We start from the raw sequence: 26,572 nt of genomic DNA on the forward strand, positions 1-26,572 counted from the left end.
GCAACACTATCGGTTGGAATTTTTAAGGATTTCCATAGAAAAAAAAATTAATATTATAGTTACTCAGTTATGTTTTAATTTTGTAAAATTAATTCAAATGTAAATAGTGTGATGTTTTAATTCTGTGAGTTGAAATTCTCAATATGTTCTTAGAGCATCTTTATCTGCAAGAAACTCTCAAGAGTTTCTTAACAAATAAAATATTAATATATTTACGATTTTTTCAAAATTTGAACAAAAAAAAATAGAACCAATTAGAGTAAACCACCTGTAAAATTTTTTTCTTATAATGTTGTGAAAGTTTTCATGCAAAGTTCTTATATTATAAAGCTAAGATATTGGATAGATATCAATTTTAATCATGCTCTTAAAAGCTCTCAAATGAAAATGTTTCTTTGTTCTCTCTAGTTTTAATTATGGGCAATTCTCTCAAATATCATTTTTTAAATTTTTGTCACAAAAATAGCTTTCAATAAGAAAAATGATCAAAATAGCTCTTTTTATTTTGAAAATTTTAATATTTATTTTTTATTTTTAAAATTTTGAAATTTTATCCTCAAAACCTCACTCATTAACTTTAAACCATAAGTCTAGATTAGTTAACCATACGGTATAAATGTATATTTACTTTTTAATAAAACTTTTTTTGGTCATTTTTCTCATTAAAAACTATTTTTGTGACAAAAACTTAAAAAAAAGTTGTCATAGGAATATTCTCTTTAGTTATTATCTTTGTCTTTGAATGTTGGGAACTTTTGCTAGAAAGTCAGTGGAGCTGCTCTAACTAATATAAAAGATACAAATGGTTAATGGGTGTGTATGAATTCCTATAAAGAATTGCATTCTTCCTCTCTCTTTTTTTTAAATCATATGATTTTTTATTTTTTGAAAAAGCAAAGGATTAAACCCGGATCTATTAAAGACACAGACCTAACTTCCGGGTGGAAGGTGCAGTCCACGACAGGCCTTCTCCCGAGTTTTCATACGGACGTATCTGCAGCCGTGGTGAACATAACACAGAAATATCGAATCCGGAATGTGTTTGCATCCAAGGCCCGTCTACTACCACTCGACTAGAAGGCCTGCTCATCGTATGAAATTCTCTAAAACCTCCACGGGAGGTGCTGATATGATGTACGGTTCATGCTTAAGAAAACAAATATCAAAGGAATTAAGATCAGTTTAAAATATTGTCTTTGTTTTATTATTTGATTCTCTTGAGAAAGATACATGAATACAAGGTTAAATGTTATTTTATAAAAGAATATAACTCAAAATCAGTTGGTCGCAACAAATATTCAGAAAACCATATTATTAGCTTTTGGAGCTATTTTTTTTTTTAATGGAGCAATGTTATACAAAAATAAGACAAATTTTGATCTATAACTCCAGCATATGTTCTTGAACCCTTGATAAATATTCAAATACCATTTGTATTTGTCCCTTAAGACTTGACATGTCGATACAAGGGAATTATTTAGACGGGCGTTTGTACATATATGGGCCTTAAAACCTCTTTTTGCCGCAAGTTTTAATGGGCTTTTATAAACAGAGCCTGTTTGTACTTTTGGAACGAAAATGAAAATGAGATAGGGCACAACAAACCATAAGAGGTAGGGTATATAAGCAAAGACCAATTAGGGTTTTCTTTAGCGCAGTCGCAGGAGCCGGACGAAGAACCATCTCAGAGAAAACCAACTCCGTTCACACAGACGTCGGCATGGGGCGACTCCACTCTAAAGGGTTCGTCTTCTTGTTTATTCATCGTTTTCCGACTGAGATGAAGGCTGGTTCTCTTACACTATTAGTATCTGCTTTGTGTTGTGTAGAAAGGGTATCTCAGCATCTGCTTTGCCGTACAAGCGTTCGCCCCCGAGCTGGCTCAAGACAACCTCCCAGGATGTAAGATTCGTTTCACCATATTCTTAAGTTTCTGTTTGCTTTTTACATATTGCAACTGTAAGAATACGATTAAAATCCTAGTTTAGGACAAGCAATAGAAGATTGGTTAATGTTGGCGAGATTCAGTGATCTAATAATATGAAGTTAGGAGTTGGATGTGATAGTTACCATCTGTGATGTAATTACTTGTAATGACGTTTTTGTTATGATGCAATAATAGGTTGATGAGTCCATTTGCAAGTTTGCGAAGAAGGGTTTGACTCCATCACAGATTGGTGTCATTCTTCGTGACTCTCACGGTATCCCTCAGGTGAAGAGTGTTACCGGAAACAAGATTTTGAGAATCTTGAAAGCTCATGGTACTTCCTCTATCCTTCACTCTAGAGTCTTCTTTTTTTTAGTTAAACGTTAAAGGAAACTAAGAGTTAGTTGATATGTAATTTTGGCGAAGGTCTTGCTCCGGAGATCCCTGAGGATTTGTACCACCTGATCAAGAAAGCAGTTGCTATCCGCAAGCACCTTGAGAGGAACAGGAAGGACAAGGACTCCAAGTTCAGGTTGATTCTTGTGGAGAGCAGAATCCACCGTCTTGCTCGTTACTACAAGAAGACCAAGAAGCTCCCTCCCGTCTGGAAGTAGTAAGTGCTTTTAGAAAATGAAAGATTGTTCTTAAAACATTTCAATGATCATCTTGTTCTCATTTCTTTGTGTTATTTTTTTCTGCAGTGAATCTACCACCGCAAGCACTCTTGTGGCTTAAGGAATTCATAGAGCTTGTCAAAGTCCTTCATGAACTACATTTTCATTGCTGCATTTGCAACTCAATTTCTATGATAATGGAATTGTATCTGTTTTTTTTAGTTTTTGTTCAGTTACAACTTAACAATGCGATTTTGAATTTAATGAGTACTCTTGTTTATGTGATCCTTAGTTTTGACTCTATATCCGTGTGGAAGCTTTATGTTATGTGCGTGATTACAAATTTGGCATAACCTTTATTTCGGTTACGCATTTTTGTTTTGTTATACTGTGGCCCCAGATCCGAATGTACCACAAGTGAAGAACAAAATGGAATCCGAATATGCTTATTCTTGTGTAACATTTCCTCGGTGGATATCCAATAGTAGAGTGTGTCTCTCACAAATGTTGTCGTCATGATGACAAAGCGATAAACGTAGCTTTCTTTTCTTCTATTGTAAAAGTTGGGTCAGGATATAGATAACTGGAGATGTCAAGGTGGAAAGCTCACCATTCCTTCAATATCTCCTGATAATATGGGCCCCTGATATACTACTATTAAGAAGAACCAAACCTTTTCAAAATCTCTGTTAATATTCTTGTCCTCAAAAATAATCGGATGTAATGGCCAATGTTTGTGTCTGTTTATGTCGAGTCATTCTTGTCTGTTAACCACGATGAAAAGGCAGGAAATTTTTCTGAAATTCAAGCATATAACAACAAAAACACGAATGATCATGAGAGTTTTACATTGTCTTCTTATACTTTGTTTCTCTTCCAAACCCAAAACCTATGTTGTCCGAATTACAAAAAAAAAACCACCAAAAGAAGAAAGAAAGAAAGAAACTCTATGCGTCTTGTTGCAATTTATTTTGAGATAATGAGACAATGTTGACACAAACCCTTATACAGGATAGTCTGATCTTTGAGTCTCTTAGAAGAGTGACTTAGCCGCATCAACAACAGCTTCCACAGTGATACCAAACTCCTTGTAGAGCAAAGGCGCCGGTGCACTAGCCCCAAACGAGTTAATACCAATAGACTTCCCTTTCCCTCCAACAATCTTCCCCCATCCAAAAGTCGAAGCTGCTTCAATACTAACTCTAGCCGACACACCAGACGGCAAAACACTCTCCTTGTACTCATCCGTCTGCTCATCAAACAGCTCCCAGCAGACAAAAGACACAACTCTAACGGTCTTGCCTTCTTTCCTAATCACCTCCGCAGCCTGTGCAGCAATCTCCAGCTCAGAGCCAGTTCCAATCAAGATAACATCAGGTTTGTTCCCCGACGAGTCGTCAGAGATCGTGTATCCACCCTTCGCAACTCCTTCCATCGATGTCCCCGGAAGCTGAGGAAGCTTTTGCCTAGACAAAGCCAAGATAGACGGCGTCTTACGCTTGTTGACAGCGATCTTGTACGCACCGGCCGTCTCGTTTCCATCGGCGGGACGGAACATGAGCGTGTTGGGCATCGCGCGGAAGCTAGCGATGTGCTCAATGGGCTGATGGGTTGGCCCATCTTCTCCGAGACCAATGGAGTCATGAGTCATCACGTAGATCACTCCAGCTTCGGACAGAGCTGAGATTCTCATGGCACCTCTCATGTAGTCAGTGAAGACGAAGAAAGTTGCACAGTAAGGGATGAGACCGGGGCTGTGGAGGGCTATGCCGTTGCAGATGGCTCCCATTCCGTGCTCCCTAACACCAAACCTAAGGTTTCTTTCTTCGGGTGTGGCCTTTTGGAAGTCACCAGAGGCTTTGAGGAGTGTCATGTTGGATGATGCGAGGTCAGCACTTCCACCGAGGAAACCAGGGACAACTTTGGCTATGGCGTTAAGACATTGCTGTGACAGGTTTCTAGTGGCGTCGCCTGGAGACTCGGGTGTGTATGTCTACAAAATTTTCAAATGCAAAGATTAGTCCTGCGCATAATATCCAAAACCCGAAAACTAAACTAGAACCGAAAACGAAACCGAAACTAAAGAGAGTTTAACTTACAGGTAGTGCCTTCTCCCAGCCAGCAGGTAATTCACCAGTGATGATAGATTTCAACTCTGCAGCTTCCTCTGGGTACTTCTTTTCATACGCTGCAAACGTTGCATTCCAGTCAGATTCAAGAGCTTTGCCTTCAGGCGTATGACGACTCCAGTGGCTATCAAAAAAAGTGAAAAGCAACCAGTGAGTCCATAGCCACAAAAGTAAACACATAGCTTATGTTTAGAGTTACTACTTTACCTTTTAACTTCATCAGGTACCTGGAATGGCTCATAAGGCCATCCGAGGTTGTTTCTGGTAGCCTCAACTTCCTTCTCACCAAGTGCAGCTCCATGGACACTGTACGAGTTCGCCTTGTTTGGAGATCCATAACCAATTGTAGTAGTGACCTGACACAAGCAAGATGTTACCAAATGTCTTTTAACTAACAAGTGTTTGATGGCTATTTACCTTGATCAATGTAGGCTTGTCTGTAACCGTTTTAGCTTCCTTAATAGCAGCACGGATCTCATCATACCCAGTGTTACCATTCTTCACCCAAATAACATGCCATCCAAGCGCTTCAAAACGCTGGTCAACATTCTCAGTGAATGCAATCTCAGTGTCTCCATCAATGGAGATGTGATTGTCATCATAGAAAGCAATGAGCTTTCCAAGTCCCCAGTGACCAGCTAGTGAGGCAGCTTCATTTGAAATACCCTCCATCTGACAACCATCTCCAAGAATCACATATCTACACAATCAAAATACAAAACAATCAGAGCCTATTACAAAACAAGAATGATGATATAATTTTCAAAATATTACGTGTAGTGGTCGACAACTTCAGCGTCAGGTTTGTTGAACCTAGCAGCTAAATGCTTCTCAGCAAGAGCTAAACCAACAGCATTAGCAACCCCTTGTCCAAGTGGACCTACATAGCAGCAAAAGCAGAGAGCTCTGTAATTCACATGAGCCACCACAAGCCAAAGAAGATATAATCACAAACCGGTAGTGACTTCAATCCCAGGAGTCTCGAAGTTCTCAGGATGTCCAGGTGTCTTGCTTCCCCACTGTCGGAAACTCTTCAAATCCTCCTCCTAATCAACAAAGTCCAACACTTTATCAGTAAAGTCGACTACTTTTATCAGATTAAAATAAAAAAAATATTGAATCTTTAAGATCACTGACCAAAACGCTGTCGTATCCAGCGAGGTGAAGCAACGCGTAGAGCAGCATACAACCATGTCCAGCAGAGAGAACGAACCGGTCACGGTTAAACCAGTAAGGGTTCTTGGGGTTATACCTCATGACCTCATCGTAGAGAATGTGAGCCATGGGAGCACATCCCATGGGGAGACCAGGGTGACCTGACTTGGCCTTCTCCACCGCATCGATAGCCAAGAACCTGATCGAATTAACGGATTTGTCAATAATAGACGAATCGGTGCTCGTCTCGAGGGTCTCGACAGCTGCGGCGCGAACGAGGGGGCGGATAGATCGGAGTTTGGTCATCGACGCGGCGTTGCGGCGGCGAGAGGAAGCGGAGGCGCGTGAGAAAGATGATGGTAGGGAGATGCGTTGGTCGGAGCCATGGTGAGAGATGGCGCGAGCGAGGAGGGCTTGAGAGAGAGCGAGGGAGGAAGTTGAAGCCATGGATTGTCTTGATGTTTCGCTCTCTTGAGAAAGGAGCAGACTTTGTTTTATGAGTGAGAGAGGATATTTTTTTCAGCCAATCATATAATATTTCGACATCTCTTCGTGTTCGGTAAGGGACAAGCAGGATCTCATCTGACCGTTGAGTCTCATCGAAGGGTGTTATCGTGGCCGTTGATTGAGGCTAAGAGTTTAGTGATTCTCTATGCCTTTACCACAATTTTTATTTCCTCTTTGGATATTCCGCCATGATAGAATATTTTTCTTCTTCTTATTTTAGTTAAAAACATAATGGGTAACTAATTAGTAGAATTTGTGGAATAGAAATTGAGTAATATAAAATTAAGTGCGATAGAAAAAAAATTATTTCAACTTTTTTGGCATGATAGTTGAAAATTAGTTTAAAAATAATTATAGCTGTTTAGTAACAGAAATAATCGAATTTCTTTTTAAATTCAAATGATGAAATTTTTAAAATTTTGAATCATTTTCCAGTTTAATAGATAATTTATCTAAACATATAAATTCAATAATTCTCTATAGGATAGTTCTACCAACTTTATATAATTAAAATACTGAGAGAATTAAGTAAAAGAATATTTAGTTTCACCAACTTTGGTTCCTCCAAAGATAACAAGCATTCAAACCCATTGTTTATCCACCACACCTACCAACTCTGGTTAGGATTTCTGTAACTGATTGGTCAAGTGTGATAAAAAGCCCGGTTCAAAAATGCATGAGTCAGTCCAAAATAAGATTATGGGCCTTAAATGGGCTTAACGAACTCATCGTCACTATTCTGTATACTCTCGCACGGATCGCTCTCAAAGGGCTTAACGCCCGCCTAAAATTCCCAGTCCCGAGATAGTATTGTCGGCGAACATATTCATCTCCGGTGAGAGCAATGGCAGCTACAGAAGATCAAATCTCGCCGGAAAAAATCGAAACCGAGGCGGATGCGGTAAAACTAGAAGAGGAAGAAGAGGACGACGAGCATGATTCGAAGGAGAGAGTACTCCAGAGATACTTCCTACAAGAATGGAATCTCGTCAAATCTCTTCTCGACGATATCGTCTCGAACGGCCGCGTCGTTGTTCCTTCCTCCGTTCAGAAGATCCAATCCATCGTAAAAGCTTCTTCTCACTGATCCACTCTAATCGAATCGGTGATTCCTCTTCTGACTTTGTGTGTTTGTTGTAATGTAGATGGATAAGTACCAGGAGCAAGGTCAACTAGTGGAGCCTTACTTAGAGAGCATAGTCTCTCCACTAATGCTAATCATCCGCTCCAAAGCATCTGAACTAGATTCGAGATCCGATGAGATTCTCGAAATAATCAAGCCTATATGCATTATTATCTACACTCTAGTCACTGTGTGCGGTTACAAATCTGTAATTAAGTTCTTTCCTCATCAAGTCTCCGATCTTGAGCTCGCGGTGTTGCTTCTGGAGAAGTGCCACACCACGAGTTCTGGTTCTTCGTTGAGGCAAGAGAGCACTGGAGAGATGGAGGCTAAATGTGTGACTCTCTTGTGGCTTTCGATTCTGGTGCTGGTCCCGTTTGATATTTCTTCGGTTGATACGAGTATTGCAGAGGATGAGAGCTTTGGTGTGGGAGATATTGCTCCTTTGGTGTTGAAGATTTTGGGGTTTTGTAAGGATTATCTGTGTAGTTCTGGACCGATGAGGAGGATATCGGGGTTGCTGCTGTCGAAGCTTTTGACGCGTCCCGATATGGGGAAGGCCTTCACAAGGTATGAACTGATCACCATCAGTGCTTCAGCTAGCTTTGAATGATTGAGTTCACCAATAAGATTGTTTGTAAACTAATTTCTTGTTTTATTTCAGTTTTGTTGAGTGGACAGATGAAGTTTTATCTTCTAAGGAAGATAGTGTGGTGAACCACTTTCGCTTGCTTGGTGTGATGGAGGCTCTGGCTGCTATTTTTAAGGTTTCTTTCTTTTTTGTAACTTGTAGTTGTTCACTTTGCTTTCAGTAATGGTCCATACTGAACACGTCAGACATTTCTAGATGTTTTTTTCTATGGCTAGAAGACATAAATAGATGTTAGGGAAGTAAATATCGGATTTGATTTGAATGTTTTGATCTTGTAGGAGCTATCGCTGGTTTTTATTATTTAAGTTTTTTTAATTCTTTTGATAATAATATGATTTCTTTAAGTTTTTTTTTATTTTTTACATCTGGATCTTATATGTCTACTATCATTGGCAGACTGCTAGCCGGAAAGTGTTGCTGGATGTGCTTCCTACTGTTTTGAATAATGTGATCGTGCTAAGCAAATCCAGTGCAGCAACTAGAAGTCCTCTGCTTCGCAAGTATTTGATCAAGTTAACTCAGAGGATAGGGCTTGTTTGTCTTCCTCATCGCTTACCTTCCTGGCGCTATGTGGTACGTACCTTTTAGCATGTATTATAGATGTGCAAATAGCAACTGGGTTTTAATAGATTTTCTGCTTTATACCGCAATTGACATAATCTTGTCCTCAATTTAGTTATCTGAAGCTTGTTTATTAAACAACCATGTAGGCTCGAACCGCCTCTCTTTCTGAAAATATATCTACGGGTCCGACCCAGAGATTGGCGGCTGATCATGCTGGTGCCGCCGTCTCACAACAAGAAATTCCGGATGACCAAGAGGATGAAGATATGGATGTTCCTGAAATCTTAGAAGAGATAATTGAAATGCTACTCTCTGGTCTGAGGGACACGGTATGTTTTTGTGGGTTAAATACTACTGTTAACTTATACAACTAGATGGCCACATGATAATTTGACTGCTATAAATATCTTTTAGCTGGCAACTGGCAACCGGACAATCTCACATGTTACTAGTATTTACTGTTTTCTGAACCGTGTAGGATACCGTGGTTCGTTGGTCTGCTGCAAAGGGTATAGGCCGTGTATCTTCACGGCTAACATCTGTTCTTTCCGAAGAGGTGCTGTCATCTGTATTGGAGCTGTTTTCACCAGGAGAGGTACTCATAACTGACATCTGGCAGCATGGTTTGCATACAGAAGGCATCACGTAGCTGACTACTATTGTGATTTTCATGATCTTCAGGGAGATGGTTCATGGCATGGGGGTTGTTTGGCTTTAGCTGAACTGGCTCGTAGAGGTTTACTGTTGCCTAGAAGTTTCCCTCAAGTCGTTCCAATTATTGTGAAGGTCGTACTATATACAATGCACATGATTACTTATATATGTAGTCAACGCATACAAAGAAATGGCATCACTCACGCAAATTATGCAGTATCTCTATGGATTTACATCTAAAAATCATTTACAGGCACTCCATTATGATGTACGTAGAGGTCCGCACAGTGTTGGATCGCATGTGCGTGATGCAGCGGCTTATGTTTGCTGGGCATTTGGGCGTGCCTATTACCACAAAGATATGAAAAACGTGCTGGATCAGCTTGCTCCAGATTTATTGATAGTGGGTTCCTTTGATAGAGAGGTACTAGTGACTCTTTTGACTATAATTTGTTTTTGCCGTTTCCTGGTTGGTTGAAGAATTGTGTTTTTGTAGAACTCCTCTATCGTCATTGCGTAAAGTTTATTGATTTATTTTACCAGGTGAACTGTAGAAGGGCTGCTGCCGCTGCTTTCCAAGAGAATGTTGGAAGGCAAGGAAACTACCCTCATGGGATTGACATAGTGAACATAGCTGACTATTTTTCCCTTTCGTCTCGGGTGAACTCTTACCTTCAGGTTGCTGTTTCCATTGCTCAGTATGAAGGGTATCTCTATCCTTTTGTGGATGAATTGCTCTTCAACAAGATCTGCCACTGGGTATGGCTTTGTTTGATATTGTCCCAAATCGTTGTTCCTAGTTGTATCTTCCATAATATGATCATTATTCAATGTTATGATTTCAGGATAAAAGCTTGAGAGAACTTGCCGCAAAAGCTCTTGCTGCTCTTGTTAAGTACGAGCCTGAGTACTTCTTCAACTATGTGCTGGAGAAACTAATTCCTTGTACCCTTTCGACTGATTTGTGCATGCGCCATGGTGCTACATTGGCAGCTGGAGAGGTTGTGTTAGCTCTGCACCAGTGTGGCTATGTCCATTCTTCTGGTTGGTACCATCGCATTTGCAGCTTTTACTTTTGTGGCATCTTTACATATGCAACTATAAATCATTTTTAGTAATATGTGAACCGTCTTGGAATCTAGACCTTATCATCATAGATGTACTCAGACTGTCTTCACCCACGTGAGAGGTTCATTTTCTATGGGAAGAAATAATTAACAAGTTCGATGGGTTGTAGCATTATCTCTTAGCCTAAATGTTCCTGGTGCACTTAATTTTTACAGATACCCATAAGCGTATTGCTGGTATTGTCCCTGCCATTGAGAAAGCACGCCTTTACCGTGGAAAAGGTGGAGAAATAATGCGACTGGCTGTCTCACGGTTTATCGAATGTATCTCGTCATCGCATGTGACATTATCTGAGAGAACCGAACGGATCCTGCTTGATACCCTCACTGTGAATCTAGGACATCCCAATTCTCAGATACAGGTACCACCTATCTTTCCAGTTGTCATCAAGTTATTTATTTATTTTATCCTGTTAACGTATTTCATTAGTTGACAAGTTTCACTTATAAACAGAATGCAGCAGTCAGTGCTGTTCAACAGCTTGTGCAATCCTATCTAATTGGCAATGATAAGAAATCTGCTGATTTAATATCAAAACACCTGAAACATCTAACGGACCCAAACGTAGCTGTTCGAAGAGGTTCTGCACTTGCACTAGGTGTTTTGCCGTATGAACTATTGATTGCAAAATGGAAGGATGTAGTGTTGAAGCTCTGCGGTGCCTGTATGATAGAGGTAAAGAAAGACAACATGTGACTCTAGTACATCAGTCTCCAATCTTTAAAAAACAATATGAAATCGTGACTTCGATGGATGATTTTGTTTTCCCTCCAAGCAGGCGAATCCTGAAGATAGAGATGCTGAGGCACGCATGAATGCTGTAAAGGGACTCACATCCGTGTGTGAGAGTCTTACTCAGCGAAGAGCTAGTGATCCTGAAAACGATGACCTGTCTCTCTTTATTCTTATCAAGACTGAAGTGATGGATACTTTACTGAAAGCTCTTGATGATTACTCGGTAGATAACAGAGGTGATGTAGGTTCTTGGGTTCGTGAAGCTGCAATCCATGGACTTGAGAAATGTACATATATTCTCTGTAAGAAAGCCGGAGCAGATTCAGCGGGAGATTCATCCTCGCTTTTTGATTCAAATCTCGCAAACCGTTTGATTGGAGGTATTGTGAAGCAAGGAGTGGAGAAAATGGATAAGTTGAGAGAAACAGCTGCAAAAGCTCTTCAAAGGATTCTGTATCACGAAACAGTAACCGTCCCTTACATTCCTTACAGAGAAAAACTTGAAGATATCATTTCCAACCAAGAAGGCCTTCGATGGGCGGTAAGCAGAACCTGAAGCCTTTGGTTGCTTCTTCTGTTTCAAAGGTTTATCTAACAGTATAAGTTATTGTACATCCTTTTGTAGGTGCCGACTTTCTCCTTCCCACGTTTCGTTCAGTTACTAGGCTTCCCTTGTTACAGCAAAGGGGTGATGTCTGGATTAGTAATTTCTACCGGAGGATTACAAAAATCACTTAAAGAGGCTTCATTCTCTGCGTTGCTGCAGTATCTGGGGGAAGGTGAAGCTAATGAGCAACGATCAAGAGAGTCTGCGATGTGTGACGACATCCTTTGGACACTTCAAGAGTACAAGAAATGTGAACGAGTTATTGTGCCCTGTCTAAAGGTAGATACGCTACCTTATACATTACCTTCTAGCTTCTTAGCCTTCTATGTGGTTCTGTTTAAAAACTGTTGTTTTTACACAGACAATCGAGGGGCTCTTGGATGAAAAGACGTTTCAGAATGAAGAGGTTGGTTTTTAGTCTTTGGACTATATGATCCTTAAAACACGTTTCACAAAAATCTTATCTGTCATTTATTGCAGGCTTATACGCTGAGTTTCTATAAGGGAGTTGTGGATTCGTTAGCCATCGAACTCAGAGCCTCAAAGATATTCGCAAAGTTGGAGGCAGGGGTTGTGATACTTGGGTATATTGCTTCAGTCTCGGAACCCAACAGCAAACAAGCCTTTTCTCAGCTTCTATCATTCCTTGCTCACCGATACCCAAAGGTTCATATCACTTATCTCCATCTCAAACTCTGTTTAGAAAATTTTATCTTAGTTACATGACTTTATTTTTTTGTCTTTCACGTGGTCCAGATCAGAGAGAAGGCGGCTGAAGAAGCTTGTCTTGCGCTAGTTCGTAACAAAACCTTAGTAACAGAGGACAAGATTGAGAGAGTGAAAGATGTAATAACTACGCCTTGTTGGGAAGCTGGCATGGAACTAACCCAATCTCAAAAGTTGGAGTTGTGTGAATCGGCTGGTTTAGAGCTTGGAGTAGTGTTCAGGGCCAGAACCAGAACGGTGACTAGGACCATGACGGCTTCGGACGAGAATGCGTCTTACTCATCTCTGGTCGATTCCTCTGGCTTCTGATTGAGCAACCATATGCATGCATTGTCCTTGAGATGATTTTGAATACTATATTCTTCTTTTGTTTCGTTTCCAAGGTGATGAAATTTAGTAAATTAAATGTATTATGATGTAACATCCAAAATAAGACGGGATGTGGTAGCTCGTTTGGTAAGTACTTTGGGGGTCAATTGTCATGCTCTTGGATTTGACGTCAGGCAGAGGGGAACTGTCCATCCTGTCACCAAATGCGGTACTGGGTGTTGGGCCTTGTCCCCAGCCCAGGTAAAATCTTCCCGGGTGAAGTGGACCGCTGCCTAACCGGGGCCAGGGGAATGATCCACGTAAGTGAGGAACCCCTGGATTATCAAAAAAAAAAAAAAAAAAAAAAACATCCAAAATAAATTATTAAGTCGCCCATAAGACTACGATGTTTTTCTTTTTCTTTTGTTTCGTTTTCTCAATCGCTTAATCTTATTAGCGGTTTGGGTTATGGCTTTTGAAATTGTGCGGTATAAGAAGAGGTGACTCATTACTTTTTTTTTTTTTGATATATCATGGGTCTGTAAAAACCACTTAATCTACATAGAATCAGCCCGTAAACGTTTTATATTACCTTATCCGATACTGAAATAATTTTCGACTAATGTTAAAGAGTGGATTGTGTTGAAAATAGAGGGTTTGAGAATTGAATGTTTATGTTCTTATTATTAATAAATCATATGTTTATTTATATAAAAATTACAAGATAAAGATAAAAGGAAATAGTACAAATCTTAATCCAACATGATTTAAGATAATTACTAAATCATAAACCAATAAGGAATAGAAAAACTAGAATAATGAAAAGTCATGGCCGACTTTCTCTCTCTCTCCAGGTCGCGGCCGTCGTTTCTCTCTAGGGTTTGGGCTGTCTCTCTCTAGGGTTTCGGCCGGTTTATGTACCGTGCTGGTTTTGGACATTCATCACTTGATTTATAACACTGCCCCTTGGATACCATAACCATACATGATCCGTAATACGCTTCACGTTGCCTCATTAAAACCTTATCAGGAAAACCCAGTGGGACAAAACCATAATGAAGGAAAAAGAGTACAACACGTACTACGCATCAGATGCGTGAACTGTCCTGAACATGCAGGTGGGGAATCGGCCAGTTTTATTTCTGTACCGTAATTAGACCACTTTGACCTCTTAGGTCCTTTCTCATGTCCTTTGACATCATGTGTCTTATTGAAATAGATGAGCTGATCAATGTGAACCACATTGTCCTCGAATCTTTTGCAAATCATGTATGCATGGATCCTTTTGCAAAACGTGTCCATGGTCTAGACGTGATCGTCTACCATCGACTGTTCTTATGCTTTGGTCGGACAAACTAAGCATACTCATGGACAATATTCCGAGCATGATACTATGAATTAATGATCTCAGGTTATGAGACTATGATCCGGTGCCGTACTATACGGATGTGTACCACTCGGATGTGTACCAATGCCTTTGTCCATTGATCTTTCTATTATCATCATACTCTTAATTTAATTGATCCATGTTGAGTCATAGACTTCAACTTCATAAGTTCACGGATACTCCCTCTGGCTATTATGATCAGTGATGATGATAAAGTACGGATGGTATGAGTTTCTTCTTCTTACTACCATCGACCATACTGATCGATCCATGTTTGAATTATAGACATTGTCTATACATGTGGTCATCGATCTCTCTTTTTCATTCAGTGATGCCATATATATATATATGTCTCGGACATTGCAGTCATCTATCCATCTCTTGATGGCGTCTCATGACCTCTCTTGCTGTGGATCATATCACACACTGGTTATACGAGTTTGATTATACATCTATTAGGTCATCGATCTCGATTACACGAGCTGATGGACAACATACACTTTGGTATCTGATCGAGAGTGATGTATAAAACGTCTCCTCTCATCCTCACGACAATGCCTCGTGGGAGTAACAGCAGTAGCAAACTATTTTTCTATGCCGGATCCTAATCAATGGATCTGATGTCGGTTTGGTCAATTCGAAGACATGTTATATGCGATAACAAACCGAGGCAATTTAGATCACTTTCCTTTAGGCAGATCTTTCTTCTCTACTAGCCCGTACTACGATCTAGTCGGTCCATGCTAGGGTTACAGATTAATAGATAATCTATATCAATCTACTAACCTCTCTTTAGGTTTAGTATAAAAACTAGGATTTCGAATTTCTTTATAAATCCTCATATGGACTGAATTTGATCGTTCTTATAGAACTCCCTTTCATAATATATGCAGTTGCTTTTGTTTCAGTCCATGAACAGCTTAGGAACAATGTTGTTCTTTCATCCAGTGATCCATATGCTGCTTACTACATCTTTATATGTGAATCTAATTCTTACCAGACCATTGTCAATTTCGAAATTTGTAGCAGCACCCACCACATAGGAGTTTATCTCCTTATAATCTGTTCCATGGTCTCTGTGAGTATCCTTGTGTAACAAGCTATGATCGAATGCTGTTAGTAGGAAACATGAACACCTTTAAACCTCGTGATCATGTATCATATCTCACGGTTTCTTTTCCCTCACAAGACCCATCTATTTCACTGGTTTATATCAAATGGCGTTTCTATGGCCAATACGCATATCTCTTCTATAGATACTTTAAACCCCACGTTTACCTTTTCTTTAATCTTTATGAATACTCTTTCGTGGGCTCATGATCCTCGCTTATATCTTTAAACTCAAGCGCTACTCTCTTTATGTATTTCTATACAAATATCTTTAATGTGTGTGTTGACACTTATATATGTATGTGGTTCCATTATGTTCCAGACATGATCTAATAGATTTAAGATCTTATTATCCAGGACCTTTGTTACCTAGTAGCTTGGCGTCCCAAGCTACATGGTTTGGTACCTTAGATGTGTAGCTGCGCAGCCTTTTCTCAATGTCTAGTATGGTTTCCTTATAACCTCAGATTGTCATTCTATGCACCATTCTTTCTTTTCCGAGGTTCCTTATCTTATGGAACACTTGGTCTATCTTGTATAGACTCTATAGCAACTTGACTGTGTCTCTTTCAAGGACATCAGATTTTGTTTGGTGCTAAGCTGGTTATGACTTAGTCATTCTGTTCTTTTCGGGTCAGTGTCTGGCATCTCGATTAGCTAGCCTTTTATAACCTTTTCTTTGGATGTCTACAGTTCTAATCCGAGGATCTTGCCAAGACCATGATGGCTGATACCATTCATTCTTATCATTCTTTCTTTGCTCTTTATACCAGTTTATAACTTTCTCTTCATAATGTTGGATAGCCGGATCCATTTGGTCATGCAATCCGTACCTGGCCACTATTTGATCACCCATGTTTTTGGCTCACGGTCTCTTTGAATTCGTGGAGAAAGTCATACTCTTATCCAACATATATTCCCAATCCTTTTCTGAGATTCTATCTTACACGGCACACATATGTATGTGGTGGTTTATTCAAAATCTCTTAAGATGGTGTATGTCTAGTTTATGACCCGTATTCAATCTGAGATGGAAATATCTATGCTCACTTATATGGCCTGATGTAGTTGAACTTTTTATACATGTAAATCCATAATGTCCCTAAGCTCTAGGATGGATGTCTGAACCTTTATAGGTAATGGACTGTGCGGCCAAGCCTGCACAACACGGCCAAGCTGTTTATACATGGTTCTAGACCATGTTTCACGAATTTGTAGTGTGATCATGGATTTAGGGTTTTTTTTTATCCTCTCTCCCCCTCATGAACATACTATAATTTCGTGGTGCTTAGGATAATAAAGCCTTAATGAGTTTCTCTTTGTGTACATGTTTCACAACGTGAGTTCTAATGGGAATAACTCTTTGTGTCTTTCAAATTTCAACATTTTCATCAGTTGTGGACCAAGATGGCTAATCCGGTCTTTGCCATATAGTGTATAAAATTTCGTGGGATATATATGAGTATAGTCACCACGGCTCTTGCCTCTTATTCATACTGATCTGTAGCATATTTTTGATCAGTAGAGTACACATGTATAGTCTTGACCACTTTCTTATAAGGTCTTGGGCGATTTTTCTTTCAAAATCTGAAGGAACTTGTTTACTTTTGTTTGCACATTGTTTCTATTTGGAAACCATTTTATTATAACTCAATGGGTCACATATTATTGGGTGTATCTAATGCCCTTTAGACAATGCCTTGGCCATAGTTTTTTACTAGGCTACTATACCCATACTATAATTCCCTTTAGGCAATTCTTTATCAATAAAATTATTCACATTATCAAACAAACTCAGGCAAGATATAATAGCAATGAAACCAAAGCAATTCATAAAACAATAAGACAAGATGTCGATTTTAGTCTTTGAGACAATCAGAAGTCTCAAAATCCAAGAGGTCGTCCCTTTCAAGGTCGGAATCATCATCAACATCATACCTGGTATCATGAACCATATGGGATTCCGGATTCTTGTTCTTAAGGCTCTGTTGATATAGCTCACATAGATGTTTAGGGGTTCTACAATTCTTTGCCCAATGGTTTTTCATCCTGCATCTGTGACAAGCTGATTTGGTCGAGTAAGACGGTTTGGATATGCCACCTCGACCACAGCCATAATTACCTCGGCCATGGCTGGAACCACGACCATGGTTATTGTGGTTTCCTTGTCGGCCATATCTGTCACGGCCACGTCCCTTGAATCTACTACGGCATTTGCCGTGTGACTTCTTATTATCATGGACGTGGTTGCATTCTTTGGGATCTTTCTTTTCAGCCTCATTGGCTTCTGGTAATGCTGATGTTCCGATGGGTCTCATCTCACTGTTTTTCATCAGGAGTTCATTATTAGCCTCGGCCAGGAGCAGGCACGAGATCAGATCAGTGTATGAGGCGAAGCCTCTCTCTCTATACTGCTGTTGCAGCAACATGTTCGTCGAATGGAACGTGGAGAATGTTTTATCAAGAAACTCTTTCTCGGTTACTTCCTCACCACATAATCTCATCATTGAGACTATCTTAAACAATACTGAATTGTATTCATCCACAAACTTATAGTCCATGAATCTGAGATTCTTTCACTCATGTCTAGCCTTTGGTAATATCACTGTTTTCTGGTGATCATATCTACGCTGTAAAGCGGGCTAAAGGTCTAGTGGATTCTCCATGGTGAGGTACTGATCTTTTAGACCCTCAATGAGATGGTGGCGTATAATACTTATAGCCATGTACCGATTCTTATCAGTCTCATTGTTACTCTTGATGATAGTATCACCTAGTTCCTTTGACCTCAAATTAATCTTTGTGTCAAATGCCCATTGCAAATAGTTGTCTCCGGAGAGATTAAGGGCAGCATAGTCTAGGTTTGAGATTTTCGACATCTGAATCACATTGTCATTCGAAATTTAGGGTTTCACAATGTGATCATGTGGCTGCAAGTCAATCAAATAAAATCGGCCACAATCAAGTCTTATTACAATCATGTTTCAATCAATCTAATCGACCATGGTGCGGATCAAACATAGTAACAAATAGATCAGGCCATATGGCCATACAATTTTGTGATGCAAACAATTCAAGTTTATAAAATCTATATGCTGGTCGATATTTAGAAACAAGACGAATGCAATTCAAATTCAGTTTCATAACTTATGCAAACAACCTTAGCCAATTCGATTTCTTATTTATGAAATTAGGGTTTTTATTTAAACAATGCTAGGAGTTGATTTTAGCAATATGTGATCAAGGTTTCAAGGCCTTTAGGATTCAAATTCAAGATTTAGATTATACAATCAATCTATCAATCCTATAACCTCAGATCATTAATCAAACAATCAAAACAAAAACCATTAAAACCGAATTCAAGTTTCTAGGGTTTAGGGTTTTGATTCCAATATTAGGGTTTCATAACTTCAGAGTAGAAACAAATAAACAATCAAACATGTTCTAGTTGGAATCGATTCAATTGCTAGTTATGAGATTGTTGTTTTTAGGTTATACCGATTTTAGGGTTTGATCAAGATCATAGAATTCCATAATAATGGATTAGGGTTTTAGGGTTTGATCATAACGTTCTCAGATTAACGGTATACCTTAGTCTTTGTAGGGTTGAGCCGGACCACCTAGGGAGAACGGATGGACCTCGGATGCAAGATGGATGCTGTCTGATCGCTGATCGTCCGGGAACGTTCGCCGGCTGCACTCGTCTGCGAGCTGAAGCTGATTGTCGTCTGGTGCGAGCTGGTTGATCACGAACACGAGCTGTCTGAGGACAACGGTATACCTTAGTCTTTGTAGGGTTGAGCCGGACCACCTAGGGAGAACGGATGGACCTCGGATGCAAGACGGATGCTGTCTGATCGCTGATCGTCCGGGAACGTTCGCCGGCTGCACTCGTCTGCGAGCTGAAGCTGATTGTCGTCTGGTGCGAGCTGGTTGATCACGAACACGAGCTGGCTGAGGACATCAGGACACGAGCAGGGAACGCCAAGGAGTTGAGCTGATCGTCGAGGTCTGAGACGGACAGGAAACGCCTTAGGGTTTAGGGTGGTCGCCGGCTGAGTTAGGGATTTTAGGGTTTTAGGTTTTTAGCTTAGATTGCAGAGAACAATCATGCTGATAACGTGTTGAAAATAGAGGGTTTGAGAACTGAATGTTTATGTTCTTATTATTAATGAATCATATGTTCCTTTATATAAGGATTACAAGATAAAGATAAAAGGAAATAGTACAAATCCTAATCCAACATGATTTAGGATAATTACTAAATCATAAACCAACAAGGAATAGGAAAACTAGAATAATGGAAAGTCATGGCCGACTTTCTCTCTCTCCAGGTCGCGGCCGCCGTCTCTCTCTCTAGAGTTTAGGCCGTCTCTCTCTAGGGTTTCGGCCGGTTTATGTACCGGGCTGGTTATGAACATTCATCACTTGATTTATAACAGATTGATTGTATGTTAAGATCCACCATGTAAAATATTTGGGCCGAAGTCCACATTAAAACTAGGCAGTGATAATTTAATTTCTATCAAGAATCGAATTCAAAACTTATGTAAATATACATTGAGTCCAAAAAATATCGTCAAACTACTGCCATTTATTTTTACTTGTTGTGATATAAGGAATTTGTTCTTATAATGGTGTAAGACCATGATTAACCCGGGTTCTTAGAGTGGAGTTCTTAGCGGAAGTCAAGAAACTGTGGGGTTCTTAGCGGAAGTTAAGAAACAGTTTCTTAACTTCCGCTAAGAACTCCACTCTAAAAATCTCGGGTTAATCATGCTCTGGGTACAATAGTGCTAGACTAGACCCTGACCGCGCGCCAGCGCGGATATAAATTTTCAGTTTTTAATTATTTATTTTATTAATTATTTATTTTATTAAGTGAAGTATTTTTTTTTGCATCTTAAACTATCTATTTTTTTACGAATGTGTGATATCATATAAAAAATATAAAAAAAATGAGTATAGAGTTAATTAGATAATTTTAAAAACAGAAATTTTTCTTTTGTGTGCGATATCATATAAATAATGATCCGCCCAGTTAACAAAAATCATGATTATTTTATGTGTAATTTTTTTTATTTTGACCATTTCCTTAAAACTATATTAAATTTTACATATTTTAATTAGAATATTTTTAATATCTTTACCTTTTTATTTGAAATGCAACTCAATATTTTTTTAACAATTATAACAAAATATTTTAAAAATATTTTTAGAATTTGTTTGAAAAATATGAAAATTACATTTTAAATTAAAAGTATCCTAAAATATGATAAGTTTTGATGTAAACGAAAACTCAAATTATGTCAAAAATAATGATATTCAATGATAATAACAATTTTAATTGATTATTTTTTAAAAAATACATTTACAAAAATATTGTTTGAAAGAAAATTCATTTATCTTTCAAATATAAAATGAAAATATTATAATTAAATAATAAAAAATATAAATAAAAACCATAAATTTAGCAAATGACAACTGAGTTATATTATGCTAAAATTTTCTTTCTAACAATTTATCAAATGACAAATGAGTTATGAGCAAATAATACCATATAAATTTTTTAAAAATAGTCTTTCTTAAATATTTTTTGAATAAATAATTATTTTTAAATTTAATCAACTGAAAATAATATCCGTAGAATTGTGTGAGTCAAATTCTAGTTTTATTGATGCATGTTATATATTAGTGCTGCATGTTTTAGATAACATTTTAATGATACACGTTTTTAAAAATCTCCATTATTAAAATTATGCACGTAAGGATAACTCATGAGTTTTTTTTGTTGATTAAATGACATTATGTCCAAATTTATTTAAGAATATTTCATTAAGGTAACTGAAAAAGACAAACAATAAAATAGGAAATTTAAATTCATTTAAGCATATTTCATTAATGTAACTGAAAAGATAAGTAATAAATTAAGCAGTTTTATTCGTTTTAGGATATTTCATAAATGCAATTGAAAAAGACAAGCAAAAAAAAAATAGAGAGTTTAATTAATAAATTAAAAACATTTTCAAATGGATATTTCTCTTTTTAATAATATAGATTAGATAGCACTAGATAACTTTTGAGTGTTCATACTAGATCAAATTGTCTTTGTGGTCAAAACCTTCCGACTAAAGTTGATGTTGAGAAAAAAAATCGTGTGGCCGTAAAAAAACGTTGTTAGAAAAAAAAAATCGTGTGGCCGTAAAAAAACGTTGTTAGACCCTAATCGTATTAACACGAACCACGGGTTGGATAAACCTTGTAGGTCTTTTTCCTCAGCAGAACCTATAAAGTCTAAAGATACTCTCAAGACGATCACATTAGTCCAAAGTACATAATATTTTATGGTCTAAGTATGATGAATATCGAATAATTGCGCCTGCTAAGGAAAGTGGGTATATAATGTAAGCTTATAACTATTTTATGGAATAAAGTTATCATCTTTCAAAGCAGACATTGCGGGTCACTAATCAAATTATTAATTATACATCGAGTATGTTGGCCACTTCGAGTTTTTTTCCTTCCTTTTGATCAACCAAAAAAATCGACAAGGTAACGGATATGTTACTACAAAATAAGAGAATACAAAAAAAAGATGTCCCTTTGACCAAAAAAAAAAGATGTCCCTATATAATCTTTTATCGCGAATCTTGTCTTCTTTGTATCAATCTGCAAATCAGCATCGTAAAACATAAGATTATGATAATTCTTAAACACTCAATTAAATTCGAATCTTAATAAAAATGGGTGATTTAAGTTTATCATGTGAGGAAGGCAAGTATACTTACGCATGTTGTTTCTGCAGAGGGAGAGGAGGATAACAAGAATTGCGAATCCAGCAATGACTCCTACGATGATCGCAATTGATTTACCCACGTTATCTCCGTTTGTTGGATCTTATATTACGAAAGTAGGGTTAGTTTAGAAAGATCTTATAGTATGTGACAAAAGAACATAGGATAAGACCATAGTATCAAGCTAAGAATTAGAATATCTAAGATGTTATGACTTTTCTACTGTGTGATATCTATCAAGCTATAAAGAATATATACAATAAAGTTGGAATTGTGACATGGGTGGCTATGCCTATAAAGAAAAGAATATTATATTAGTATTGTTATATAATATTTTGCGAACAACATTCTTTTCTGACCAATCATATTATAATCATGATGCTCGAATTTTCCAACGAATTATTCAAAAGATTAATGGTGTCTTTGCACAAAGAAAGATTAAAAAAAGTTATGATTTCTTCAGCTTTCTCGTGCAATGAAGCAACTAGACTCGTGATTTTGCGAGCGGCGTGTTTTCAAACTAGGTCATATTCTCACACATTTAAATTAAATTTATTACAAATTGTAATAAGCATGGCACTAAAGTATAGTTCATGAAAAAATAACCAATGAACTCATTACGCAGTTAATACGTAAATACTATGTCATAATTCAAATTTAAATCAGTGTGCATGCATGTCTAAATTGTACAGAAGAAAAAAAGGTGTTAATTAGTGTTCATGCCTCTGTCATGTGTGGTAAACGATAAAATATGTTATGTAATGAAGAATTTGAATTCATGGACCGACCTGAAGAGAAGTCATAGTAACCAGAACCCCAGTAATGAGCATAGCACTGAGCCAAGTAAACCTCAGCTGCAACCGCAGAGCCACAAAGATTCTTTAACTTCCCAACAGATTCCGCAAGACAAGCCGTACAGTCACTAGGACTCAAGTCACCAACACACTGAGCATAACCTTCGACCAAACCAGACCGGCTCACTTTGTAACCTAGTTGAGTCGACTCAAGATCCGACAACACATCGTCTCTCCGTTTAAAAAATTCATAGTCATTCTCAACGCTCTTGGTACTACACTTCTTGTACCTAAGACTCGTGTCTTGTCTCCCAAGAAAGTCGTTTGTCTCGTAGCGTAAGAAGCAGCCTTCGAGCTGGAGAGAAGCACCGTAAGAGTAAGGACATAGGAGAGTGATTTGGTCGACGGAGTTTTGGATACATTTTGAGCAGTCAGAGTGTCGGAGATCTTCGCGGCATTGATAAAGACCGAAGACAGCGGCCGAGGAGGAGGAGGAGGAGGAGGAAGAGTCGTTGCCGACGGCGAAGCTGTTGAAGGAGGCTTCGGAGGAGGAAGTAACGACGGAGGAGAGGAAAGTGTCGCGGTTTGATTCGAAAGGAGTGTTTGGTGTGTATTTTTCCGGTGAACATCCACCGTAGATGAAGATGTGAGATTCTGATGATGATCTTGAGGAGGAGGATGATTGGAAGAAGAGGAAGAACAAGAGAGAGAAGAGAAAGAGCATTCTCATACTTTTATTCTTTTTGATGTTCTTTGTGATTGTTTTCAAATGGTTCTTGCTTTTATTGTATATTCCTAGTGTTTTACTTTAATTTATTATCCCCAGTTTCAAAAACGGTATAGGCGACGTAGACGGTTAGACGTTAAATTGGTCATAAACAAAACATTTTTTCTATAACAATTTTTAGTAGGCCTGGACATATTTCCCGGATCCGAAGATCCGAACCGGTATTTACCCGAAAAATCGGGATTCGGATCGGGTTCGGATAGAGGAAAATACCCGATCGGATGAGGTTTTAAATTTGGTCGGGTACCGGGTCGGATACGGGTTATATCCGGGATCCATACGGGTATCCGACTATACCCGAGTTAAAGCTTAGTTAAGTTACCCTTAGTAGACTAGCCCTAGTTAATGCAAACTAGCCAGTACCCACGCCTTATGCGATTTCGATTTCCACAACACAAACTTTTCTTGATTCTTGTATCAGCCGTTTCTTTCTTCCCGACAGACCCGGCCTTTGCGATTTCAGATGCTCTTCATCTGCTTATTAAAAGAGAAGAGATGAATTTCGGAACCAAATCTCAAATTCATTCTCTTTATTTTGCTTCTGAGTCATCGAGAACATATCTCAAGTAAGGATCATTGATTGTGTTTCCGTTAATTGATTTAGGCTAGTTAATTGATTTGCATGCGCAGGCCTAGTCGATGTTCTGAGTTGTGATTGAAATTGTTTTGTCGATTTGTTGTGATTGAAATTGATTTTTTTTCTAGAATTGGCATTGAAATCGATTTGTTATATAGAGTTGAGATTGAAATCAATATTGTTATCAGTATGTAACATACTGTATGTTCTTACTGATATGTTATTGTCATTGGTCTTCTCTTATTGATGTTCTTTACTCTTTTTATTTGTAGATGGATTCTTCACCATTGCCGGCAAACATTGATTTTGAGACAAAGAATGGAGTTCAGGAAACCCAAGAAGAGATAGCACTCCGTGATAGGAATGGGAAAAGGAAAGTTTTTTCAAGAGGTAGTTCTCGGCCTGCAGCAAAAAAAGCAGTCAGGCACAAGATCAGACGTCTGGGAACACTACACAAGAACAGAGGACGACCGTGACAAGTGCAGATGCAACCATTGTCAGCGTGTCTTCGGCTGTGCGTCTTCACAAGGAACTTCCAACCTTAGGAAGCATCTACTCTCCTGTAAGTCTCACTTGGCGTGGAAACAGAGCCAAGCTCCTGGTTCAACTGTGATTACGAATGATGGAGGTCTGACGAATGCAAAAGTTTCTGAAGCTGTGTTTAGAGAGGCGACTAATGAGCTGCTAGTGTTGGGTGAATTGCCACTTTCTTTCACTGAAAGTGTTGCTTGGAGACACTTCTGCGATCGGGCTGGTCTCTACAAACCTCAATCAAGAAGGACTGCAACCAGGGACATTGTCCAAATGTATGTGAGAAAGAAGGAGGCTCTGAAGAATTGGTTTAAAGTCAGTAAGCAGAGGGTTTCACTTACCACAGACATTTGGACAGCAAATCCTACTGGAGCGAGCTACATGGTGGTGACGGCTCATTTTTTAGATGATAGTTGGCAGCTAAGGAAGCTTATCATCGGGTTTAAGCATGTATGTGATCACAGAGGCCAGACGATTGCTGCTGTTCTTCTGGAGTGTTTGGCTGAGTGGGCTATAGAGAAGGTGTTCACCATCACGGTTGACAATGCAACGGCTAACACATCTGCCCTTCAAAAGTTTCAAAGGGAGTTCATCTTACTTGGCGATGAAGCATTGGTGTTGGATGGCAGCTTCATGCATATGCGGTGTGCAGCTCACATTATCAACTTGGTTGTGAGAGATGGTTTGCAGGATATTGATGGGAACGTGGAAGCGATACGTAATGCGGTGCAGTATGTGAGGTCTTCTACTCAGAGACAGAAGTCATTTCAGCTGAGAGTTGAGTCGGGAAAGATGACTCGAGGCAGTTTACCTTTGGACATCAAAACGAGGTGGAATTCTACTTATCTCATGCTTCAGAGAGCTATCAAGTACAAGGTTGTTTTTGATAAAATGGAACAAGAAGACCGGCTCTACAATGACTTCTTTAACGAAGTTGAGAATGGGAACAAAAGGATTGGACCTTCTGTTACTGTTGATTGGAATGCAGTGGAGAGGTTAGTGAAGTTTCTTATCATCTTCTACAACTCTACATTAGTTGTCTCCGCTTCCACATCAGTCTGTTCTCACAAGTGTTATGGTGAGATAGTCACTATAGATAGGAATCTGATACGGTTGAGTCAGAGTTTATATAAGGAGTTGAGAAGCAAGGCTGATGGCATGAAGACAAAGTTTGATAAGTATTGGGGTGGCATGAAGAATGTCAACACGATGGTTATTGTTGCTTATGTGTTTGATCCTACCAAGAAAATGCAGTTTGCGAAGCTATGTTTTGAGAAGCTCTACGGCAAAGAAACACACGCGGCTAATGAGATGTATCAGAAGTATCCGGTCTTAGCAGAGATGGCCAGATGTATTTGCAATGCAAGTCTCCTATGTTGCATCTGAGAATGCTTTCAGCACCAGTGGTCGACTGATTGATCCGTTTAGGAGTTGCTTGACACACTACATGATTGAAGTCTTGATGTGCACAGAGCAATGGATGAAGGCTGATATCAATATGTGTGAGAGACGTGTTACCAATGCTCAAATGCTAGCTGAGGTTGAGCTACACGACAAGCTAGAGAAAGGTACATTCTCTTCTTTCTTTTTAAATATTGCTTCATATTTATGTGTCTTAAGATAAGTAGTAACATATTCTTGTGATATTTGTAGAGTTTGATACTCTCAACCTGGTCTAGAAGAATGTATGCAAGTCGGGGAAGATGGAGATGAATGGGAAGAAGAAGGTGGTCCGAAGACTGAAGTTATGTTGTTGCTTGCT

At 38.7% G+C, this 26,572-nt stretch overlaps 5 protein-coding genes across 6 annotated transcripts; 2 read left to right on the forward strand and 3 right to left on the reverse strand.

Moving 5' to 3' along the window:
- The first annotated feature begins 1,566 nt into the window (after nucleotides 1-1,566).
- LOC111215159 (40S ribosomal protein S13-2) lies at nucleotides 1,567-2,828 on the forward strand. Its single transcript, XM_022718504.2, has 5 exons — nucleotides 1,567-1,743; nucleotides 1,830-1,902; nucleotides 2,123-2,261; nucleotides 2,354-2,540; nucleotides 2,629-2,828. The coding sequence occupies exons 1-5, from the start codon at nucleotides 1,721-1,723 to the stop codon at nucleotides 2,660-2,662; spliced, it is 456 nt and encodes a 151-aa protein (XP_022574225.1). The 5' UTR covers nucleotides 1,567-1,720; the 3' UTR covers nucleotides 2,663-2,828.
- A 526-nt stretch (nucleotides 2,829-3,354) lies between these two features.
- Nucleotides 3,355-6,353, reverse strand: LOC111215158 (transketolase-1, chloroplastic-like). The gene is made up of 7 exons (XM_022718503.2): nucleotides 5,808-6,353; nucleotides 5,626-5,716; nucleotides 5,445-5,550; nucleotides 5,088-5,370; nucleotides 4,878-5,026; nucleotides 4,641-4,794; nucleotides 3,355-4,534 (listed from the first exon to the last, which is right to left on the reverse strand). The coding sequence occupies exons 1-7, from the start codon at nucleotides 6,270-6,272 to the stop codon at nucleotides 3,575-3,577; spliced, it is 2,208 nt and encodes a 735-aa protein (XP_022574224.2). The 5' UTR covers nucleotides 6,273-6,353; the 3' UTR covers nucleotides 3,355-3,574.
- Nucleotides 6,354-7,096: 743 nt separating this feature from the next.
- Nucleotides 7,097-13,023, forward strand: LOC111215157 (tubulin-folding cofactor D-like). The gene is made up of 17 exons (XM_022718502.2): nucleotides 7,097-7,398; nucleotides 7,478-8,025; nucleotides 8,120-8,222; nucleotides 8,504-8,680; nucleotides 8,818-9,000; nucleotides 9,150-9,266; nucleotides 9,353-9,457; nucleotides 9,579-9,749; nucleotides 9,869-10,084; nucleotides 10,171-10,369; nucleotides 10,609-10,814; nucleotides 10,907-11,128; nucleotides 11,232-11,729; nucleotides 11,814-12,074; nucleotides 12,157-12,201; nucleotides 12,276-12,461; nucleotides 12,552-13,023. Exons 1-17 carry the CDS (start codon nucleotides 7,177-7,179, stop codon nucleotides 12,828-12,830), a joined length of 3,738 nt encoding a protein of 1,245 aa, XP_022574223.2. The 5' UTR covers nucleotides 7,097-7,176; the 3' UTR covers nucleotides 12,831-13,023.
- Nucleotides 13,024-17,186: 4,163 nt separating this feature from the next.
- LOC106394210 lies at nucleotides 17,187-17,645 on the reverse strand. The gene has a single exon (XM_048755744.1). The coding sequence runs from the start codon at nucleotides 17,643-17,645 to the stop codon at nucleotides 17,187-17,189; it is 459 nt and encodes a 152-aa protein (XP_048611701.1).
- Nucleotides 17,646-21,727: 4,082 nt separating this feature from the next.
- On the reverse strand, nucleotides 21,728-23,822 carry LOC111197899 (plasmodesmata-located protein 8). Of its 2 annotated transcripts, none has more exons than XM_022718501.2 (3): nucleotides 22,910-23,822; nucleotides 22,116-22,175; nucleotides 21,728-21,996 (listed from the first exon to the last, which is right to left on the reverse strand). In XM_022718501.2, the coding sequence occupies exons 1-3, from the start codon at nucleotides 23,643-23,645 to the stop codon at nucleotides 21,992-21,994; spliced, it is 801 nt and encodes a 266-aa protein (XP_022574222.2). In that variant the 5' UTR covers nucleotides 23,646-23,822; the 3' UTR covers nucleotides 21,728-21,991. The 2 variants fall into 2 exon arrangements, with proteins under 2 accessions (XP_022574222.2, XP_022556621.2); XM_022700900.2 differs by having other exon boundaries at nucleotides 22,116-22,223; nucleotides 22,910-23,756.
- Nucleotides 23,823-26,572: the final 2,750 nt, after the last annotated feature.

The sequence above is a fragment of the Brassica napus genome, chromosome C4 (genome assembly GCF_020379485.1).
Source record: "Brassica napus cultivar Da-Ae chromosome C4, Da-Ae, whole genome shotgun sequence".
NCBI lineage: Eukaryota > Viridiplantae > Streptophyta > Magnoliopsida > Brassicales > Brassicaceae > Brassica > Brassica napus.

What these genes read in the sequence shown, in the direction of transcription:
- LOC111215157 (XM_022718502.2), top strand. Translation starts at nt 7,177, where the DNA reads ATGGCAGCTACAGAAGATCAAATCTCGCCGGAAAAAATCGAAACCGAG. An exon ending in TTCAGAAGATCCAATCCATC is followed by an intron (nt 7,399 to 7,477) that starts GTAAAAGCTTCT and finishes GTTGTAATGTAG; the next exon opens with ATGGATAAGTACCAGGAGCA. An exon ending in TCTCTGGTCTGAGGGACACG is followed by an intron (nt 9,001 to 9,149) that starts GTATGTTTTTGT and finishes TGAACCGTGTAG; the next exon opens with GATACCGTGGTTCGTTGGTC.
- LOC106394210 (XM_048755744.1), bottom strand. Translation starts at nt 17,645, where the DNA reads ATGAGACCCATCGGAACATCAGCATTACCAGAAGCCAATGAGGCTGAA.
- LOC111197899 (XM_022700900.2), bottom strand. Translation starts at nt 23,645, where the DNA reads ATGAGAATGCTCTTTCTCTTCTCTCTCTTGTTCTTCCTCTTCTTCCAA. An exon ending in TTACTATGACTTCTCTTCAG is followed by an intron (nt 22,224 to 22,909) that starts GTCGGTCCATGA and finishes TCGTAATATAAG; the next exon opens with ATCCAACAAACGGAGATAAC.
- LOC111215158 (XM_022718503.2), bottom strand. Translation starts at nt 6,272, where the DNA reads ATGGCTTCAACTTCCTCCCTCGCTCTCTCTCAAGCCCTCCTCGCTCGC. An exon ending in CTGGATACGACAGCGTTTTG is followed by an intron (nt 5,717 to 5,807) that starts GTCAGTGATCTT and finishes TTTGTTGATTAG; the next exon opens with GAGGAGGATTTGAAGAGTTT. An exon ending in GCTGGGAGAAGGCACTACCT is followed by an intron (nt 4,535 to 4,640) that starts GTAAGTTAAACT and finishes AAAATTTTGTAG; the next exon opens with ACATACACACCCGAGTCTCC.
- LOC111215159 (XM_022718504.2), top strand. Translation starts at nt 1,721, where the DNA reads ATGGGGCGACTCCACTCTAAAGG. An exon ending in TCAAGACAACCTCCCAGGAT is followed by an intron (nt 1,903 to 2,122) that starts GTAAGATTCGTT and finishes ATGCAATAATAG; the next exon opens with GTTGATGAGTCCATTTGCAA. An exon ending in CTCCCTCCCGTCTGGAAGTA is followed by an intron (nt 2,541 to 2,628) that starts GTAAGTGCTTTT and finishes TTTTTTCTGCAG; the next exon opens with TGAATCTACCACCGCAAGCA.